This window comes from Ambystoma mexicanum, chromosome 2q (genome assembly GCF_040938575.1).
Source record: "Ambystoma mexicanum isolate Mex_15411 chromosome 2q, UKY_AmexF1_1, whole genome shotgun sequence".
Lineage (NCBI taxonomy): Eukaryota > Metazoa > Chordata > Amphibia > Caudata > Ambystomatidae > Ambystoma > Ambystoma mexicanum.
This window is the reverse complement of record NC_090924.1, coordinates 14413964-14431809: the sequence shown is the minus strand read 5'-3', so window position 1 is coordinate 14431809 and position 17846 is coordinate 14413964. Positions and strand designations below refer to the sequence as shown.

The 17846-nt window shown below is 51.1% G+C and overlaps 1 protein-coding gene across 2 annotated transcripts in view; it reads right to left on the bottom strand.

Moving 5' to 3' along the window:
• HMOX2 (heme oxygenase 2) overlaps positions 1 to 17846 on the bottom strand; it is a 334320-nt gene that overhangs the window by 172257 nt on the left and 144217 nt on the right. For both annotated transcript variants that reach the window (XM_069646782.1, XM_069646783.1), the window contains exon 4: positions 3113 to 3604. In XM_069646782.1, coding sequence (XP_069502883.1) covers positions 3113 to 3604 — 492 coding nt within the window. The remainder of the gene's footprint in view (positions 1 to 3112; positions 3605 to 17846) is intronic.

The window sequence follows — 17846 nt, the reverse complement described above, 5'->3', positions numbered from 1 at the left end:
ACAAACTTGGAGGCAGATTTGAGACGCTGGGCGACACAGGAGATATTGCTGATGGGCCGTATCACAGCCTGTAAAATGAACTTACTACCGAGATTTCTGTATGCATGCTCCACACTCCTGGTGCCGGTCCCGGCGCCAGCCCTTCAACGCTTACAGAAGAAAATGCTGCAGTTTATTTGGAGAGGGAAAAAGCCCAGGATCCCTAAATCCACGATGCTGGGCAACGTGAAATTGGGTGGGCTTGGGGTCCCTGACTTGCAGAAATACCAAATCGCGGCTCACCTGTCTTGTATCCAATCATAGCAAGTCCTTACCAACCGCCCTAGATGGGTAAGCCTCGAACAAGCGCAGCTGCCCCTCCCACTACGCTTTCTCCCGCATGTCCCCCCTCCGGAGCGGCGACAGTGGCGAAATCTCCTGGCGTCCACCAAACACACCATTTCGGTGTGGGACAAGGCGTTGAAACAGAAGAGGATCCCGACAGGGCTCAGCCCCCTCTCCCCAGTGTTCATGAACCCGACCTTCTCTCCTGGTCTGTCTCCCTGGAATTTTAAGGCCTGGATTGCAGGAGGCCTAGAGACCCTGGGTCAACTTTTTGAAGGGGGCCAACCCTGCACCTTTGAGCGATGCAAAGAACTCTTTGGGATCCAGGAACGAGATAGGTTCACATATACCCAGCTATGCCACTGGTGCACCCATCCTCAGACTTGCCAGGCGGCTACTCGTCCCCCCACAGCCATCGAATTGACCCTTAAGGAGCTTCCGCCTCGAGGAAGAATCTCCACTCTGTACAGACGCCTCCAAACGGACTTCCTAACCTCCAAGACCCGGTATATGGCCCTATGGGAGGCGGACCTGGGCCACCCGATTGAAGACCAACAGTGGGTTGACATCTGGTCCCGGGCTCACACCTCCTCATCATGCATCACGAATAGAGAGTGCGCCTACAAGATCCTCCTCCGGTGGTACTACCCTCCCCTAAGACTCCACCACATGAACTCCACGATCAACCCTCAATGCTGGAGGCAGTGCGGCCAAATAGGCTCCTTCTTTCACATGTGGTGGTCCTGCCCCAAGGCCCAAGCCTTTTGGAAACAATGCTTGGCGACGATAGCGGACATCACTCAGGTGCGACTGCCCTTGGCCCCCGAGCCTATCCTCCTTGGAGCACCGACCCCCGGATCTACCCCAGGTCTGGCCCCAAGGCTAAACTATTGTCACAATGACTACTTGCGGGTAGGAACGTGATAGCCCGCACCTGGAAAACGATGGAAGGCCCTCTTATGCCTTTCTGGTGGATGAAAGTCTGGGACATCCTGATCGCCGAGAAGGTGACGGCTGCCGGAGCAGGCACCTTGCATCGCTTTCGCAACATCTGGGGTCCGGTATTGGAGTTTGACCAAGGTTCCCAGCCCTGACTTTCAAGCCGCAACTGGCCAGGAGAACTAATTGGGATGGAGACCCCCTACAGGGAAGTGAAAAAGGAACTTGAGCCCGAGGGGTGGGGTGGGAGGAGCGTCGAATGGTATTACTGTATGCTACATGTCGCAAGTGATTAAGCTTTGTATCGCCATAACCTGCCTGTTTAAAATAAACATGTTTAAAAAAAAAAGAAGTGTATCCCTGCATGGCAATCTTTTTTTGTAGCGAGATGTGTGTACACAAACTTATATGCCTTACTGCTTCCTCCTGAAACAGTTTGTTGTGTATTGGGACGCTTTGCTGTTTGCTCAAACCTTTGGAATACCGGGACGCTTTGCTGTTTGCTCAACCCTTTGGATTATAGGGACGCTCTGCTGCTTTGCCCTGGATTGTGTCCTGCCACCTCCTTAGTAGTGTCCTTGTGCCGCCCGGGTCAGGGAATCCCCCATGCCTAGTCTTGGGACAACAGTGATACTATCCTTGGGACACTCTCAAAGGTGCTACCGAAAATCCTGCTCCTCCACCTTGTCTTGTGTTCTGTCACAAGTAGGTATTCCACAAATCAAGGGATTGTCACAGGTAAACTTGTGGGTCTTGGAGGAGGGTAGAGGGATTGGTTTGTTGCCACAAACAACAGTATGTAATAGTTGCCTTGTTTTTCTCCCTCTAGCTCTGCTTTGCATCCCGCCTTTTCGCCTGAGCCCTTGGCCTGACAGGTTTTACTACCCTGCAAGCCATGCTCTCAGGAAGAAAGTCTATATTTCTTCAGTGGCGTATAGTCCGATTGGTCTCCCGGACTAACGGCGGATCTAACGCAGTACGACAGTCTGCACTAAAATGCTGGCATATCCCACAGTAATCTGAAGTGTAGTTGGGATATAGGCAGTAAATACACTCGTTATGCCTGGCCCACTCATAGACATTCTTCATCCCACAAGTGACACAAGGTTAAAAAAAACGAATTATTAGATTTGCTTTCCATTTGAACAGAAATGTGTAAACTTATCTGATTCTGAATTGAAGTTTTCTCTCTCTGGGGATGATGAGAGGACTCCCGTCAGCATGTTAGAATCTGAAGAGAGCATCAGGGTGTGGAGTTATATACTGGACGCCCCATTAGATGGGGCTAAATGCACCCAAAAGGACACAAACAGACTACAGAATACAACTGTTTTCTCTTTATATAATAATGTGTGTAAACGAGGATTTCCACAGTGACGGCAGGGAATATTCAAAGCATGTGCATCCATGAAACATCCAATGCTGGAGAACTATGCTTGTATGCATGGATAGAATGTATTAATTGAATACATTTCAGGTTGCGAACAGTGTAAACAAAGTAATTCAAGGCAGTGACTGCCACAGCAGGCTGCCTTTTAGGAGGAGGATGATGAATAGGGCAATCTATGACATTTTCACAAAAACTCTTTGTACACTCTGACGAAACAACAAATAAGTGTGCCAATTTAATTTTAGAATGTTATGTGATGTGGACATCTGAACACCAGGTACTGTATATGCATTGCTCAAGGACCTCAGATTTTTGGGGTGTAACACCTATCACCCAGCCATACCAACAGGGCATTGATGATAATGCAAATAATATTACAGCAGAAACGTGCATGTTGGGCACTTGGCATGGTAAACATGGAACACAAAGCACAAATTATACACAGAAATAAACCCATACCTTCATGTTGAAGTGAAAGGCTCTATTGGCTTCCTCTACAATCATATCTTTGGTTCTGCAATCCAAATTCAAGGCGTTCATTCTTGCACGATAGAGTTGCTTAAAACGCTGGGCATTGGTGACATTCTCAAACACGTAGAACTGGATGCCTTCACCAGTGTTTGGCAGCTGCAACGCACGCTGCGCCACCTTCTTCAGCACCTGGCCACCAGAGAGGTCTCCCATGTAGCGGGTGTAGGCATGGGCCACCAGCAGTTCTGGCTTGTGCTGCCCTATGTGTCGGATTCTCTCCATGTAGTCCCTAGTAGCTTCTGAACACTGGATCTGTGCCCTCCACTCAGGCCCATAGAAGAAGAATAGGTCGTTCTCTAGCGCCTCTTTCCGGTGCAGCTCAAGTGGAAAGTACATAGGAGCAAAGGCTGGGTGATCTTTATTGCGCTCAATCTCATCTTCCAGGGTGGAGTATGTATAGTACAAGGCCACTGTAGCCAACTGCAAAATATTAGAAACAAACAGAGAATTTGCTTTTGTATGAGAAGAAAGATTAGCATATTGTGCTGTACATTTCAAACAATGTTTCTAGGACATGTGTAGATTGCACGCCAAAAGGCAAGAAACTTGCAACCTATACTCTTCAAAACCATGGGAATAAGTGAACATTGAGCTACAGTGAAACATTTTGTAATAACCTAAGACCCATTTATTAAAAGCCTGTCACTACTTATGGGGAGACAATGTCTGCAGTTTAAGAGCTGTTTTACAACAGACAGCACCTAGGAACAACATCACTCTGTGTGTGACATTTCTTGCATTGAGCTGGTGGCATGGGTCAGCCTGTTCATGTGCAAGTGTTAGGGAGAATTCTCAGAAATGTGCTAATTCCCCTCCACCCTAGAGACCCCCAGGCTCTTTTACTGGACTTTAAGACTTTTAATTTTAATCCTGGAGAGAGTGAGACCTTTTTCCCACTCTCTCGTGTATTTTTCTGTGATTTGAGCACTGTGTTTCTTTTGGTTTTGGAGTCTGACAAACCCCATAGGCATCATATTTTTACAATGTGACACACACAGCACCTTCAGTGCAGTGTCACAGAGAAATCCTTTGGATTTCTGCTAAGGTTTAAATACCTTCTATTGGTTAAACTACTGTTTCCAAAAGCAGTGAAGTGAAATTGACTTTACTTATATTTGTAACTTTCTAGACCCAGCACACACTATCTTTCAATAGGGTGCTGGAGGGGGTACTTAGTATCCCCTTTGTCTAGTTTCTCATGTAACATTTTTAGGTTACCCCTTTCTACAATGAATGGCTGGTGGTGGTGGTTTACTTTTTACTACCGTTGTGTGTTTCTACCGCGGGCTGCAATTTCATTTGTCAAAATGGCCCTAGTCTTCTTTTTTCGCCATTTCTTGGTGGAAAGGTCCTTCTTGAGATTTACTCTGCGCGCCAAACCAGGTTTGGTCCCTTTGTTCGTTTTTGTCTTTGGCGGGATTCACTGGTGAAGCCTGCCTCTGGCTCCAGCGTGTCTGGCAGGGCAGGAACCGAGGGAGGTGCCCAAAACTCCTTGTTCTTAGTCTCATTGGTTACAGGAATGCACCCAAAGGTGATTGGCTGGCTGGCTGTCTTCGGAGGAAAGCCACTGTGCTGTTTGATTGACAGCTAAGCTGCGAATGAATGGGAGAAACCTGCGTAAAAGGCAAGGTCTTTTGGACAGAAGGCAGAGTCGACCACTGGACGAAGGGATCCAAAGAAGAACTTGGAAGAGATGCTTGCTGCAACTCTTGGACCATTGGTTTGCCAAGTGAAGCCCTGCTGCAGTGCTGAAGCTCCGAATTCGCCTCGCAAAGGACGACTATTCCCCTTGGGTTAGTGGGACTAATCGACCGCAAGACGAACTGATCTGGAAATCCTCTCAGAGCTGGCTGTACTTCCATTGATGCTGCAGGAACTGATTGCCAGGGAGAGGAACACTAGAATGGAGAATGTCATTGTTAAGTCGGACCCGAGCTACATGAAGATCCTCCAGACTCCCATGAAGCAGGACGGACCAAGCCTGAGCCACCTCAACAGAGTGCTGGACATCAGATGCAAGGAAAGTCCATAAGGTTTCTGAGAACCGCAGTGGTGCTATTCGCGAGAAGCTGAAACCGTGAAGTGCTGCTGATCTGAAGTTTGCCCATTGCTGCTGCCGACCTTCAAACCATAGTGCAGGAGTCCCCAGACGTCCTCCCTCTTATCCCCACGACTGAGGCCTAGGAACAACAGGATCTGCAGACTACCACAGGAACAGAAGCCAGCTGCAACCTATTTCTTCAGACCTTAGGTACTGTAAGGCAAACGGCATTCGGGAGAGGGAACAACCCTCTCGCGTGCCCCTGTGCAGAGATATCCCCGGGGTGAGTTGACCATTCACCCGCACTCTGGCGATTGGTGACTCATATAGCAGTAGTACCATGGTAATATATATTGCTCTCCTAACCCCATTCTATGCAAAACTGTAAGCAGGAAGGGCCATTACACTGAGCCGAATGCATTGGTGGCATCTAGCAGTACTGCCACTACATGGTCCTCCTGATTAACTGCTGAGATTAAAGATCTTCTGTACCCCAAAAGAGGTGGAGCGTCCTGTGATGAATACAGCCTGGTCGGCCCTCACCATCTTGTTCATTAGGGGTGCCAATCTGGAAGCCAATATCTTAGCTAGGATCTTATTATCTAGATTGATGAGGGAAATCGGTCTATATGATGCACAATCATTCAGTAGCTTGCCAGGTTTAGGCAGGACTGTGACTAAGGCCTCCCTCAGGGACTCTGGGAGCCTCCCTTCTAGGACACTTTGATGATACATTTGTAAGAGGTAGGGGTCTATCTTTGCAGCGTAATAGAAACAGCATATCTCCTGCATTATCCCAGCATCATCAAATCTCTCTACTCATTGCTCATCTATTATCGATATGACCAGTTCCCTGTGTGTTTCCAACTTTGTGGCCCTTGCCATTAATCTGCCCGGTTTCTGCCCCTCCCCGTACTGTTGCACGGCCGCCGCCCACCCCAGCATTTTCATCTACCTGTGTGCCAACGTCTTAAATTGCTCCATGAGTTGCTTTATTTATGCCTGTTGACTGGGGATCGCTTCGCCCCCGGTCGTCTGTAATGCACTTAACCGTGACTCCACGTCACCCAGCTCACATCTGATCTGCTTTAGCATCCCCACCTCTTTAGCAATGTACTCCCCACGTATCACACACTTGAAACTCTCCAAAAGGGTTCCCGCTGATTCCACCGAGCCCTCGTTGGTCTCATAAAAAGCATCTATTGACTTTGATATACCTTCGCAGAATAATGCATCCGTCAGAGACTCACTTTTAAATCGCCATGGTTTCATCTGCCTCACCCTACCCGATAATTCCATATTTAGTAATACCGGTGCATGATCTGATAGCGTGCGGGCCAAGATAGTGCCTTCCGTTATGACCCTCATTAATGCCTGAGAAATCATAAAGAAATCCAGGCGCGATGCAGTATTATGAACCGACGAGTGGAAGGTATATTGTCTCACCCCTTGATTCTTGAGTCTCCACACATCTTCGTGCTCCCATGACTGAGTCATGCCCCTAAGCTCACTATATCCCTTAGTTGGGGGACGGGGTGGGCCTGTTATGCGGTCAAGCACCGAGTCCATCACCTCATTAAAATCACCTGCCCAGATTATATCTCCCTGTGGGGCGCCCTTCAAATGCCGGTTAAGCCATTCCAGAGTTGTGACTGTGTCCTGATTAGGGCCATAATAATTAACTAGACTGTACAAGCAGCCCTGTATCGTGCCCTGCACTATCAGGCCCCTTCTCTCACTGTCCTTGACCACAGAGATCAGATTAAATCCTGCCCCACTGTGAAATAGGATGCCCACCCCTTTTGCATAGGATGAGTAAGAGGAAAAATATTGGTGTCAGCCCCAGCCTTTGCCAAATTTCAATTCAACTACTGGTGTGAGATGCGTCTCCTGCAGGAACGCAATTCCCACTTGTTGACGCTACAGGTAAAGGAGGACCCTTCGGCACTTTGATGGGCAGTTCAGCCCACGTACGTTCCAGGTAAAGCATCTAATCGAGCCTGCCATAACTCAAGTTGTCACACTAAAAGTTTCCAAACCCCATTTCTTGACCCGGGCATGCCCTTGTATTTAGTTCTAGACCATACTAGTTGTGCAACCCATACCTTTCCTTGTTTTATGATGCTTCCTCTCGTCATCTACCCTCCCCCTTACCTTCCCCCTCCCCCACAGACAACCCCAACCTGTCAGTTATATACATTCCCTCCACCTCCCTAGTCTGGCTACCCCAACCAGCCAGCATCTTGGTCTATTTAACTTTCTTCCGGTTGAGCGTCGGCTAGTGGCCCGACCATGTCTCTACACTCACTGCGATAAGGTCAGTTCCTGGCGGCTTAGTCTCTTTCTCTGCAATTCGTTGACTCTCGGTCCCTGATAATTGTATTCATTTTGACGAGGTCTCAGTCGTTGTTCCCTCTGGGTCTTGGGGTCCGAGGTAGGCGTACAAGGAATTCACTGGCTTCAACCGGGGTGGTAAAGAACAGTGAGCGCCCTTCGTGTTACACCTGCTGCTTGGCTGGGACCATTATGACATAGTGAATGCCCCTCTCCCGAATCCTCTTCTTCACGTCTATGTAAGTTCTATATGACGCCTGGACTTCATCAGAGAAATCCGGGAAGATTTTTATTGCGTCTCCTTTGTACGTGAGGGCTCCCTTCTCTCTCGCCTTCCGAAGGGCCAAGTCTCTGTCCTGATAGTTTAACATTTGTGCGATTATTGGTCATGATGGAGCACCAGGTATCGGCTTCCTGCCGCTGGGTATTCTGTGTGCTCTTTCCACTACAAAGATGTTCCAAAAGCCCTCCAGGCCCAGTGCATCCCTCAGGATCTTCTCCACCATAGGTTGCATGTTCCTCTGGTCCGCTGCCTCAGAAACGCCTACTATTCGCAGATTATGCCTCCTGGACCTTGATTCTAAGTCATCTTGGTTCTCCGTAAGTTCTTTCAGGGCTCTTTTCATTTGTTATAGGTCCCTGGATGCCAATGCCACCTAATCCTCAACCGTTGAAATCCTTCCCTCTGCTTCATCTAGTCTTTCTCCATGTTTGTCCAGGTGTACGTGTCCATCTTCCCATCAAGGGACTGTATACTGCTTTGCAGCTGACTAAACATCTCTTTTATATCGTGGAACGCCGTTGAAGTGTCATGAGTTGTCTGCAGATTACACCCCTCAGGAGAGTCTATAGTCTCGAAGTGGAGCTTAGTTTCCTCCTTCACGCTCTTGTTTGCCTTGGCCATCCTTTGATCTGCTGTTCTTCACTTATGCCTTTCTCTCACCTAAGCTTGTTTTCTTCATGGGCTATGTGCCTCTTTCCGTTAGCTATGCAGTGATATCCTCAGGATCTACTGGTCCAGAGATGATTGTTGCGCAGGGGGATCAGGTGCCCACGGTGGCGTCTCCCCCGCCTCCTTGTGATGCCCACGTGGTAGTCACTGTGCTGTCCTCTGGTCCTTGATTGTGAGCGTTTACTGTGGTGCAGGGGAGCGTTAATGCAGCATTCCCTGTCTTTCTCTGCCAAAGTGGGTTGATGTTGTTACACCCCCGGCCCCGATCTGTGGGAGGCGGTAGTCCTCAGAGCTGTGGGGTTGAGGCTATCGCACAGGGGAGTACAGCGGTCTCTGCAGGCTATTTTTAAGTAAATGTTCTCCCTGCAAGGGGCGCACGCTGGGCCCGGGGCAAGTTATCTCTCAGGCCTAGGCTGGGGTGTTACCAGGGCTCCATGCTTTGTTAAATGTGGCAGATACTCCTCTGTTCTTGTCCTGGCCCTGTGTTGTTCCTCCGGTGGTTTCCTGCAGAAAGTCCCCTGATGTGGCCTGCCCAGGGCAGCACCCTGCTTTATTGTTTAGTGCAGGCTCACGTGTGTGAATGAGTGCCTTCGCTTGCTCTGGCCCCCGTGGAATCAGTGATCAGTCCCCGATGATCGAGGGGAGTCAGGGGATCAGAGGGTTAGAGCCGAGTTGTTGTTCATGTGTCCTGATGCATTCCACGGCTATCAGCCTTGGAGCCCCACAGAGTGTCTCACTTTTCTAGCTGGGTGCTTCGCGTCCTGCCATGGACTGGGAAGCTCACTGCCTCTCTTGGCGTCTGTTTCCCCACTACAAGGGGCCTGGTCTGCTCCGTCACTCCCCCGGTTGCCTGTCGGCCCCCGTCACCCCCCCGGTTGCCTGTCGGCCCCCGTGCCTCCTCTGGAGGAAGTCCTCCACTCCCACCTGTCTAGGCGTCTGCAACGCCACGCTGTTGTGCCGTGTTATGGACATATGATTCTTTCCCAGCTCTTCTCGTGTTGATTGAGGGCCTCCACTCCCTCTCACCTTGGTCCGGATTGGTCTCCCCAAACTATGGCATCCGCAGCGTCAAGTGCCCCCCGGCGTCTGCCAATCTCTGCTGACCCCAGCGTCGGGTGGCTGGTCGTGCCGTTCTTCCGGAAGTGAGGGGGAGGGGAGAGACCGGCAGCACAGCACGGCTCCTCTTCAGTCGTCCTTGCTGTCACTGTCCCACTGATGCCAGCGTAACGCGACTCCCCCAGTGTGAAGCAGCTCTCCCCACGCAACTGCTGCCAGCCTGGGTCTCCTGACCAGCTCCCGGGTATGCTGGAGTTGCCGCAAGATATTCACTCAGAGCCCCTTGGACTGCATCCGAAACTTGGGCGTATCGGCACTTGTACAGGCTGGAAAGCTCGCCCAGACTCCTTCCCGGCGTGGCTCCTCCGATGTCCTCTTCCTCATAGCACACTGCGTTCTTGTGCGGGCCCGCTCTTGTCACGCAGCCCTGCTCTCTTCGCTCCGTTCTCTACCACACGGGACTCCGGGGGCTTTGGATTTCAGCAGGGTATGCCAGAGACACTCAGCCAACTTATTACTCTTTCAAAGTATAACTTCTGGTCAGCAAAAGGGCCAGATCTTGACCAGATTTGTTCATAGTGTAGAGAGCCTTGAATCCTATTTTTAATCCAGATTTGCTGCATCCTCTATATATTTATTACCAGTTCTCAAGAAGCAGCTCCTCCTTGTTGGGCAATGTACTATTCCAAAAAGCTAGTTTCTGCTCCTATTGTTACCCATATTAAATCCTCATTGAATCACCACATTTTATGCTTTGAATGTTGGCATACCAGAATGCTGAAAATGTATATGCGTACATTACTAGCAACAGAACTCTGTGGCGGCTGGGGATATGATTAATTGTAGGGGTATAAATATTTCCACAAGTATGCCAGAGCGACCAAGCGTAGCGAGGAAGCTCGAGCCAACTAAGGGTTGTTCAGAGAGAGAGAGAGGAAGGATTTGGGGGTCGAGGAGGGGGAGGTGCTAGGCCCACAAGAATTCTTTTTTACCATTGGGTTAAAATGGTGAATTATACACCACACTTTCAGTAGAAAATTGGGTAAAAAATCAAGACAGTTTGCAATTGGTTTTGGGGGGTACTGCCAATCCAAAAATGCAATAGATGCAAGTAACCAACAGTGCACATGAGTTTCTTAAAATAATTTTTGGCAGTGGGCGCTGTGCATCGACTCGATGCAAAATCTCCATTCCGTCATCCGAGAGGTCCCAATCCTTCTATCTCGACCTTTCAGAAACCAAGCGTGAAGGTTGAGTGTCTTGACCTCTGGATGGGGAACCTAACCCTCCTCTCGCGAGAGAAGGTCCTCTGTTTGTGGAAGACGGCTTGGATGGCAGATGGACATGTCCAGAAGGTCTGGGTACCACGTCCTCCTGGCCCAATCCGTGGGGAATTAGGATCATGTGTTTCCCGAACTTTCTCAACCTGCTGATCACTTGAGGAATGACGGGGACTGGAGGAAAGGCGTACAAGAGTGGAAATTCCCAGTCCACCATGAACGCATCTCCTAGAGCTCCTCTTGGAGGAAATTCCCTGGAGCAGTACAGTTCGCACTTCCGGTTGACACCGGTCATGAACACATCAACTTGAGATTCATTCAGATTCTGTTGGCTGTCTCTATAACCACCCGTCTGGCTTCAGAGCGGCCAGAAGCACAGAAACTGCTCTCCTGAACATCCGTGAAGATCTGCTCTCCAACCTGGACTCTAACATTCCCTCTGTCCTCATCCTTCTTGATCTCTCTTCTGCCTTTGACACAGTCAACCACAAAACCTGCTCAACTGTCTCCGTGATAACCTGGGTATCACTGATCAGGCTCTGGCCTGGCTTACCTCTTTCCTCTCTGATCTACCCTCCAAGGTCCAACTGGGGTCCTTCCTTTCCTCTATCTTCCTCTCTACCTGTGGGGTTCCCCAGGGATCTAAACTCTCACCCTGGCTTTTCAACCAGTACCTGGCAACTCTCGCCATTTTCTGCTCAAATTTCCAGTGCTACGCTGATGACACAACTCATTTACCAGCTGCCCTCGGCCACCTCCTCTCCCTCCCTCATCTTGGACTGCCTAACTGCCATTCAAGAGTGGTGTGCCGCTGATGATCTTTGTCTGAATGCCAGCAAGACTGAGATCCTCCTCATCGGCACACCATCTCCATCCTTTTCCCTCACTCTCTGGCCGGCCTCCCTGGGCCCTCCTCCTACCCCTAAGAACCTTGGGGTCATCTTTGACTCCACACTTTCCTTCTCCGCCCATATCTCTGAGGTCTCTAAAAAATCCAACTTCCTACTGCACCTCCTCAGAGGTACTCTGCCTTTCCTCTCCTTCCCTCAGAAGCTCACTGTCTCCCAAGCTCTGGTTCTCTCTAGGTTGGACTATTGTAACAGCCTCTTTCTAAATCTACCTGCCTCTACTATCCGCCCTCTGCAACTTATCCAGAACAGGACTGCGAGAATTGTCCTTGGCTCAAGCCCTGGTATCGTATCTCTCCAGCTCTGAAATCTCTCCATTGGCTGCCAGTGGATGCAAGGATTAAATTCAAAACCCTCTGCATTGTCCACAAGGCTTTCTGGGGCCTGGGTCCACAATACCTTCAGCTATCCTTCCGCAAATACCTCCCCTCTCGAGCTCTTCGCTCCTCTACCTCTAGCTCCCTCTGGATCAATCGTTTTTCAAAGAAATGAGCTGGGGTAGATCTCTATCTTTGGCTGGGGCCTCCCTTTGGAACAGCCTCCCTGCCACTCTAAAACTTGAGGAGAACCACCTCTGGTTCCGGAAGCACCTCAATATCTTCCTCTTTGCTTCTGCCTTCGCTCACCCTCTCTCCTGCTGATCTGCTCGCTCTTGGCACTGTGCACCTGGCCACCCTCTGTCCCCTGGGCCCAGGTACCTACTCATCCTGCCACCCTCCTGCACTGCCTCATGGCCACCCCTTGCACTGGGGATTGTATCTGTACCCATACAGCCCCCCCTTTTTTGTTCCTTCTTTTTCTGCACTTATCAGACTTACCCAGTCCCTGCCTTAAACACAGCACTTACCACTTGCTGGCTGTACTACCACTGTTTATTGCCTCCATTTTCTATTTATTCAATTTATTATTATTGAGCTGCTCTCCTCTGCTCCTTACTTTTCACTCTCCCCCTTCCATGCACTTTTTCCCTTTTCCCTTTCCCATGCACTTGCACGTTCTCAATGTCACTGGGCCTAATAAGATCGCTGTTTTGTTGTGTTGTTTCTCCCCTGTTCCCCTCCCTTGCCTAACACCTGTGTATGAGCATGATACAAATAGAATTTCATATCATTGAGGGGTTCCCCAAAGGGTAAAGATCTCTTGAAGGACTTCCTCCCCACGCTCTGTGCCAACGCTACCTTGGCCCAGACCACGGCTGGGAAGGCTGTACTGCGTGCAACGCGCTTTCCTCTTACGCTGTGAAGAACAGGTAAGCTCAGTGGAGGAAGCTCTTCGGCGGATCACCTCCAGAGGTCTTGAGGGAATTTGTCAAGCACAAGTCCAGGCTCAAGGTAAGGGCACCGTTTTCATCCGCACCACGCAAGGGTGACTCCTTTGCTAGGAAGTGCATGAGCAGGAGGAACCTTTCAGGTTCTTGTACCAGTGCAGGTACCGACGTTACTACAGCTACCGGCGGTCAGGCCGAGGGGTCGCGAGCGACTACTGGTAAGGGCACTGAGGGACCGCAAGTGTCTGGTGCCGGGTTTACGCCCTAGTACTGGACAAATGTACACAGCACTACCGGCGACACAGCCAAGGGCAATCCGCCTTCCAGGCCTCGTCCTGAGGTGCAGGTTAGGCCTCAACCTCCACGAGTCTTGGAAGAGGCCAGGTCCAGCGCGACAAACGCCACGGCGCAGGAACGTGACATGCAACCCAACAAAATGGCCGTCGGGCCAGACAAGATGGCGGCTCGTCCAACACCATCCCCCTTTGGGGAACAGATAGGGGAACAAGTTTCCAGATGGGGCTGGTCTTCACCAGGCACGTGGCCCACAGCATACCATTCCTCGTTGCAGGGCAGGTATATCCCGCAGACAGTAAGGCAGAGTGTGTGCAGACCTCAACACCCTCAGGGCCCTGCGTCTATACCCACGCCTCCGGCCGCTAGACTGGACTGCAAGGACAGTTTTTTAAAAAAATGTTTATGTCCCTCATGAGGTCTTCACAGATGGGTGTCATCCTTAGGGATGTGATAAAGGACATGCTCCCTCTGGTTCTGCCACAAGCACCCACGGCCAATCCGCCCGTGGTCCCAGCGCTCCCGGCTCCTATGCAGCCCTTGCTGCCCGTGCCAGTTCCCATGACGCCAGCACCACCACAGCCTATACCACAGCCACAGGCAAACAGCACTCCTCCTGTGACTCCTGATCAACAGGACACCTTGGTTGACACGCATGAAGAGGATGACCCGAACACGTCGCCCTCGGCCAAGGCCTTCCACGAACGGCTCGCCGGCCTGGCTGAATATTTGGGCCTTCCACAGCCTGAGGTGGAACAACCAGAGGCGGGTTCTTGGCAGAGGTCCTCACTGTACGCCCCACGGCTAGAACAGGGATTCTGATGCAAAAGGATGTGGTTGCGCTGGCCAAGAAGAGATGGCTAAAACCCCATTTGGCGCAGCCTAACAGGCACCTTGATGGCAAGTTCAGGCAGATGGAGGGGGATCCACTCTTGCTGTCGGCACACCCGCAGCCACACTCCTCAGTCATAGCCATGGCTTCAATCTACTCCAAGCCACAGCTGTCTTCGGCCACATCCGCCTCAGCACTCCTTGGAAAGGAAGAGAAAATCATGGAAGCATACGGGAAGAAAATGTACTTCCACGCTTCCCTCCATCGGCGTCAGTCTAATGCAGATGCTATGCTTGCAGCTGTCAATCAGCAACTTTGGTGGGAAGTCACTGACTTCCTTCTGGCACCTCCAGTGCAAAGCCAGGCACGCTTCAAGGCGGGGCTGGCCGAGGCCAATATTGTCGCCCAAGATAATGGCGTCCACGGTGGCGAACATCGACAGCTCTGGCCGTGCCATCTGCATCGCTACGGACATGAGAAGGACGGCCTGGCTTTCAGGCGACCAAGTTCAACCCGAACATACAGGAACGCATTCTGGGCCTTCCCTTCGAGTGTGGCTACCTCTTCCATTCCACCACGGACGAGGAACTGGATAAGAGGAAAAACAGTCCCAGACTGCAAAATCCTAACCCATCCTCACAAAGGCCACTCCCAAGGCATATAGCCAGGCGCTCCAGCATTCAGACCAGGGTCGGGGTTCCGGGGGTTCCAAGAACGGCGATCCAGGCAGCCAGACAGTTCCCCAGCCAGCACCGGTGCAAGCAACACAAGCCGACGCACAAGGGCTTTTTCAGTCCCTCTCCTCTACCTCAGCCTCAGACACAAAGAAAGCATGACACGCCCATCCGGATCCATGTGTCTCCGGTGGGGGCAGGCTTGCTCTTCACTACCAATGCTGGCGCATGAGGTTTGCAGATCCCTGGATCCCATCTATAGTATTCACGGGCCACCGTCTACCAATCCCTCCCTCTCCTCTCTCCTCCCCTCCGCTTCCACAGATTGGGACAACAACTCAGTTGGCAGAAATTCACTTGCTTATAGAGAGCCAGGTGGTGGAAGAGGTCCCAGCCCCCTAGCGGGGTCTGGGCTTCTATTCACAGATTTTCACCATACACATGAAGAACCAGGCAGGCCTGAGAGTTGTGTTGGATCTTTCCACCTTGAACCTTTCCCTCCCTCTTCAAAAGTTCAAGATGGTTACCCCAGCGCTTATAGCAGAGACAATGTGCAAGGGCCAATTGATGTGCACCCTGGATCTGAAAGATGCTTATTTGCACGTCCCGATCCGACAGCCCCAGCAGTCCTTTCTGAGGTTCAGGGTCATGGGCTTCCACTTCCAATACAAGGTTTTACCCTTCGGCCTCAATTCAGCTCCCAGGGTCGTTACAAAACAGATGAATGCAGTGGCCGCCCTCCTCAGGACCCAAGGTCTATCCATAACTGGACGACTGGCTCATCAGGGCAGGGTCTCCAGAGGTAGTCTACCACACAGCCTCCGCCCTCATGCTTACACTACACGAGTTGGGATTGTCCATCAATCTCAAGAAGTCACAGTCTCAAACGTTCCTGTGCCTCATCTGGCCTACGGCCTCAGAGAGAATACTCCCCTCAGAGGAGAAGATCACGGCCATCAAGAGGGCCGCATGGCACTTACTCAGCAGATCGGTGATCTTGGCATGGTGGTACCAGCACCTCTTGGGCATTATGGCAGCATCCCTCCTGGCAGTGCCTCACACGAGGCTCAAGATGTGGAAATTACAGTTGCACTTCACAGCCTCCTGGAATCAGGCGAGGGGTTCCAAGGCGGAACTAGTCAGCATTCCACCACAGCTCCACCAAGATTTGGTCTGGTGGAGCGAGGACAGCAACTTGCGGAGAGGCAGGTCTTTTCGTCCGCCAGCCCCGCAGGTCACCATCACCACGGATTCATCCCTGGAGGGCTGGAGAGCTACACTGGACAGCCACACTGTCCATGGAGTATGGTCACGGCAGGAGCAAGAGGCCCACATCAACTGGCTGGAGTTGATGGTCATCTAGTTCACTCTCCAACCCCCCCCCCTCCGATGATCAGAGGCAAGTCAATCCTCATTCAAACGGATAGCTCCACCAGCATGTATTATATCAACAAGCAAGGGGGCACCAGGTCCCCTGCCCTGTGCATGTTAGCAGTCGACATCTAGGAGTGGGCCTTGGAAAACAACATGCACCTGACAGCAATTCACCTCCCGGGGGAGTCCAACCTGGAGGCGGACAGGCTGAGCAGGTTGGGTGCAGACAACTACGAGTGGCAACTTGATCACCAAGTGCTTCAGGGGATCTTCAACAAGCGGTGTCATCCACAGGTCGATCTCTTTGCCACCTGGCACAACAGGATGTGCTCTTAGTTCACATCCTAGCACGGACAGGGCTGGGGCTCACTGGGCGCCGCAATGCAGATTCAGTGGAATAACATGCACGCGTATGCCTTTCCCCCCACTCCCATCGTCCACAGGGTAGTGTGCAAGATACGGGAGTCCAAACACCTACATATTATCCTCATAGTCCCTTGGTGGACAGCAAGACCTTGGTTCTCGGAACTCCACAGCTTGGACAACGTCTTATCGTTCTCTGCACACTGTGCCCACTCGGGGTTGCAGGTAGACACATGTCGCACCTATCTCGCGGCCACTGAAGCTTACTGGAACTCAGAGGAGGTCTTTTCCTCCTCCAAACTGCTGGTTAAAAGACATCTGGTGGGCCTAAACAGGCTCTACCCGCCAATCAAGAAGCCACACCTGGTGTGGGACCTCAATGTGGTCCTGGGCGCCTTGCCGCATAAACCATTCGAGCCAATGGTGTCCGTGGACATCAAGCTGGTCACCATTAAGACAGCCCTCCTGGTGGGCCTTACATCTGCACGCAGTGTCAGTGAAATCCAGGCTCTGGTGGCTTCAGAGCGGTATACTACGTTTCATAAGGACAAGGTGGTGCTTAGAACACACCAAGCATTTTTACCTAAGGTGGTCTTGTCTTTTCATTTTAATGAAGAGACAGTCCTACCAACTTTTTTCGCTGACCCTAAGGACGAGCCTCAGAGGCTACTGCATTGTCTGGATGTTAGGCGAGCCTTGAATTTCTACCTCGACAGAAATATGAGCGTCCGCAAATCGGAAGCACCATTAGTCACCTTTGGTGGGTCAAAACCCGGCTATCAGGCTTCCAAGGCCTCCAAAACGAGATGGATGGTTACAGCCATCAATGGAGGCATACAAGGAGCATACACCTCTGCCAGCTAATATGCATGCTCACGCTATCAGGGCTAAGGTCATGGCAGTTGCCTTTCAGAGGCATGTCCCTTGGCAGGTCATCAGCAAGGCGGCTACATGGGGTACGCCTTCAGCCTTCTGCAAGCACTACTGCTTGGATGACAGGTCGGACGAGGCATTTGGTCAGGCAGTTGTGAGGAACTTATTTTCCTAGGAGCGTCACCTCTCCACCCAGGGGCTACATTCAGTTGTAATGGCCCATACAGTATGGAGGAAAGGGGGCGGATTGTAGGAGTAATTATAAGTTACTCACCGTAGTGACAAATACACTCCTAGTCGATAGTCCCCTTTCCTCCATACGTCCCACCATGCTCCCCCCTAATAAGCTAGTGTCATTAGGCAATGGTAATATTGTCGACGCGTCAAAGGGGATGTTGAGAAGTCTGGACTGCA